Source organism: Capsicum annuum, chromosome 11 (assembly GCF_002878395.1).
Source record: "Capsicum annuum cultivar UCD-10X-F1 chromosome 11, UCD10Xv1.1, whole genome shotgun sequence".
NCBI classification, from domain to species: domain Eukaryota; kingdom Viridiplantae; phylum Streptophyta; class Magnoliopsida; order Solanales; family Solanaceae; genus Capsicum; species Capsicum annuum.
In genome coordinates, this window is record NC_061121.1 from 233032568 (window position 1) to 233037285 (window position 4718).

At 34.9% G+C, this 4718-nt stretch overlaps 1 protein-coding gene across 1 annotated transcript; it reads right to left on the reverse strand.

The window, feature by feature from the left end:
• On the reverse strand, positions 1-4195 carry LOC107847850 (syntaxin-71-like). The gene is made up of 9 exons (XM_016692397.2): positions 3919-4195; positions 2885-3010; positions 1924-2086; positions 1748-1833; positions 1588-1656; positions 1449-1493; positions 1315-1377; positions 1151-1227; positions 1-180 (listed from the first exon to the last, which is right to left on the reverse strand). Exons 1-9 carry the CDS (start codon positions 4069-4071, stop codon positions 168-170), a joined length of 795 nt encoding a protein of 264 aa, XP_016547883.2. The 5' UTR covers positions 4072-4195; the 3' UTR covers positions 1-167.
• Between the last annotated feature and the right edge of the window lie 523 nt (positions 4196-4718).

Sequence of the window (4718 nt, forward strand, 5' to 3'; positions counted from 1 at the left end):
TGTTTATGGTAAAATTAATTCATTTATGAACAAAGCTTCATAGTTTATATATAAGAGTATAGAAAACAGTAACTACTTAGCCAAATATACAACCTTAAACTGCGAATTCTACGATAGCCGGAGGAGATCAATCAGGATCGTCAAATGAAGCTCGAGCTCGTAGTAGTTTACTTCAGTACTCTGCACGAAAGAAAACAGAGAGGTTGTTTCCGATAGACGCTCAGCTAAAGAAGAAAACAGTCCAGAAATAGAAGTACAAAGAAGCAACAGAATGAAGTACAAGAAACAACAGATTGTAACAGAATAGAAACTACGACAAAACAATAAGATAGTCGAGGTACAAGGAATCACCAGATGGTAACAGGAATTGAAGGACAAGAAATTAAACTTCACGATCAATACTACGAGTAATTCGTATACTCTGCAAACACCTATCTAAAGTCATGTCCTCGGTAAGCTCAAACTGCATCATGTGTCTTGTCTAATCACCTTTCTCCAACACTTTCTCGGTCTTCATATAGAGTAAGTAATGACATTCAGATTCCTCTAGGTTTGTCAGACTTATTTGAATAGTTATGGTATTGTGTCTCAAGAAAAAAAACTACGACCATGAGGTAGAGAAGTTGTTTTTGATAGACCCTCGGCTCAAGAAAAAAAGCAATCAAGAAAAAGAAGTAACGGAAGTACAAGAAACAATAGATAGTAACGGAACAAAAACTACGACAAAACAATAAGATAATAGAGGTACAAGAAATCAACAGATAGTAACTGAAATTGAAAGACGTACAAAAAAACTAAAGAAGCAACACCGGACTACTAACGCACTTCTACCTACTTACTCTCTACCCTAATCTATGTCCTCGGTAAACTGAAAGTCCCCTAGTTTTGTAAGACTATTATGTGTATAGTCATGATGTTGCTTCTTATCTTAAGTTCTAAGTTAAGTTACTCGGACTTTTCAAAAATGTCTACAGGTGTCTGTCGGATCCTCCAAAAATAGTGTATTTTTGAAGGATCCGACACAGGTGCGGCCACAATTTTGGAGAGTCCGAGCAATTTAGCTTCTAAGCATAAAATTATCATCAAGAAAGATATCACAGAACTGAATAAGAAGAAACAATGTAAAATAACCTCCAGAGATTGAACTCACTTGTAAAGATAGACCCCAATTCCCAGAAGAATACAGATAAGTATTATATCGATACAGAAACTGCTGCTGGACCGTACCTGAAGAAGAAAAAAACGAACAATGTAGATAGTCGTCATTAGAAAAAATGAGTCGAAACAAAGAAGAAGTAATCTGATCCGCGATACCTTGTTAATGTTTTCCTTGAGTCTGACATTATTGTTTTTGATATCGCTAGTTGCCTTATCGACCTGTAAGTACAACCAACGTAAGTTGATGTATCAACATTGTTCGCTACAGTTTATGATATCGTAACTCTGACCTTTGTATCGATTTCATCCATCAAAGGAACTTGTCTATCCAATTCCTGAAACAGAATGAAGCTAAACGATGATCAAAAAACAGATATTTTTCATGAGAACCGAACGAGTCTTAGCAAACAAGTCGAGGATGAGGGAAACCTCGTTCATGCCACGAGCTAAGTTTTTCAGTGTGTCTAGACCTTCTGAAATAACATCTAGTCCTTCATCCTGTCGAATTTAACATTCGGTTATGTGATGGTTCCATGTAAAACTAACAGCGAAAACAGAATCAATGAACAAGAATTGGAAAGTTACAAGCCTGTTTCATTTTCCTCATTTCGTATTCTGATCTAAAATGAGTGGCCTCATCAGTTTGCTCGTGGTAACCATCATCGAACTGTCCTTCTGAAACGCGTTTTTGACATCATGAGAAATCAAGAATAAGTGTAACGAAAGCCAAATAAAGATGGATTTATACATTGATTATGTATATACCAGAGTCGAATTTTATATTTTTGTTGAACGATGAAGTCCCACGACCTCCTGTTTTTTTTGCGGCATCTATTGTACTCCCATCGGGTATTGCCTGAATTCTTTCCGATAGCATTAGTACCAATTCGCCACGAGTATCCAGTTCCTCTTTGGATAGTCCTTTAACCTGTTATAACGAAACTCCACAGTTAAACGTTCTTTATATCAAATACTATCATATATGTTGCTCGGACTCTGAAGAAAATGTTGATGGGAGCATGCTGGATCCCTCCGAAAGTACTGCATTTTGGAGGATCCGACATGGTTGTAGCAGCATTTTTGGAGAGTCCGAGCAACATGATACTCGGTAATGTTGGAAGCAACTAACTTTCATTTTTGACAAACTTCATTTCTACGAAACAGCCTCTGGTAGAAATGCAAGGTAAGGCTGCATACAGTACACCCTTGTGGTGGGGCCCTTCCCCGGACACCTCGCATACCGATAACTTTAGTGCACCGGGCTGCCCTTTCATTTCTACGCAACGATTTTGCTCAATATAACAATACAACAGGAGAATCTATCCACCAATTTTCAACCTTATTAAACATGAGACTCGAATTCAAATCGAGTTAATATTTGCCTTCAATGTCTCGTAACTCGCCTTGACACACCACCAAAGATTGTGATGGGACGGATATGACTTTCATCCTTAACCAGAGGTCTGTAGTTAGAGCCTAGGTATGGAAAAGATACTCGTACGGAGTGCTTCCCTTCAAATGGGCCTTACACAACACGAATCTGGATTAATCAAGGTTCCAATACAGGTACCAGACACCGGGTTGGAAACCAAAAAAAAAGATCACGAGTTCACGTGCACCATAAACTAGGCTATATACTCGTGCCCTTTCCCGCGAAGAACAAGTTATTCCAATTACATACATATATTTAAGTACAAAATACACTACATTTTAACAACAAAATTACCTTTTTATGAGCAAGCTTTTGTAACTTTTTGATTTCATCCATTAAACGAGCCTTCGTTCGTCGTACTTCTGCCTTCATAGCCACTGCTTTAGCTCTGTTCGTTTCCATAGCAGCCATTTCTGCTTTCTGTAAAACCAAGTAATTTGTTTGGATAGCCGTTACATATTGTTTCATAATGTATCGCATTGTGTCTCCCAATTTATGTGACACAATTCGAATTTCAAGAGTCAAACAACTTAAATTTGATCGTAAATTTGGTCACGCAATCTTTAAGATTTTCGAGAAAAAAATTCACATAGTATTTGAAAACTATGTAAATAGTACTATAACTCACATTACCTCATAATTCAAAGGTATTTAGAAGATATATGAAACATTTACGATCAAAGAAAAACTTATTTGAATATCAAAATATGAAAAGTGCCACATAAATTGGACGGAGAAAGTATTAGTTAATGAATACAACGTTCGGATATATAGATTGTATCTTTTCCGTTGTTATATAATATCGATATGTCAACCAGTGTCGGAGCCAGGATTTTCATTGAGGGGTTCAGAAGTAAATATACAAACTAATCGAAGGGGGTTCAACATGTACTATATATGCATAAAAAATATTTTTAACCATATAAAAATAGTATCAAAACAATATAATTTTTCGTCGAAGGGGTTCCCCTGAAGCAAAGGTAGCTCCGCCAGTGATGTCAACAATTTGAAAGATAAATCTATAAGAAAGCTGGTCTACGACAAAGAGGTAGAGCTCGTAATCACACCACCAAAATAGGATCGTTACACAAAATGAGACTTTTCGTCATTAACTAACAATAAATATAACGATACGTTACAGTAAAATTAAACTAACAATCAAAACGAACATTGTATTTAAACTAACCGCATAATCCAAACAACATGTATGTAAATAGAAAGGGCACCATGATGAACTAAACTCTGAGCTCTATTGTCCACAACCTCACGTTGTATTTCTGCATAAGACTGTTTTCACGACTTGAACCTCAAAAAAAATAAGAAATTACCTCAGAAGTGACATCAATCTGCAATTCAAACGATGAATAAAGGCGAGCGAATGCATCGCTAGAGGAATCATTTGCAGAATGCTTCTCTACATCATACTTATCATACTTCTTACATATTGAATCAACTCTGAATATAATGTCAATGACACTCATCTTGGATCCCGATTAATTTTCCCAGATAGAAAAATGATAATGTACCTGAATATAAATTTACTTTATTTTTTTTCTATATTTGTTTCATTTTTTTCTGCCATTTTCTTTTCACTTTCTGTTTGTGTTTCTGGTTTTTAGGAGAAAGGAAGGTTGGCCTTTAATATAGCGGGAGTAATTAATTAGTAGCAATCCGTTTTTTCAGTTAAAAAGAGTGTTGAAAAACAAGGTGATCTAAAGCTAAACTTTAATAAAAGCCCTGTACACTGCATACAAAAATAATACAATAATAATTTAAAGTTGTCTTTTATTTTTGTTCTTTCATATTAGTTGTTTTTGGTGTACTAACATTTAGCTTCACATTTAATACGATTATTAATAAAAGTAAGGATTAATTCTACTGAATAAAATGTTAGGCCTTTATTTAAAATACATTAACCTGGAGGTTGTTATTAAAACTTTATTTATTAATATGAAGTTTGAGTTGTTTAATTCAAAGTTTTAAAATATTTCTAGTAAAAATTAGAAAGTTTTTTTCTTTCTTTATTATTTCTTTTTTAGACGTATTTCACAATCTTCATTACTATTCTAAATGAAGCTGGAATCATAAAATTTACTATTAGAATTTTTGAGGCCTTAAAATTTTGAGG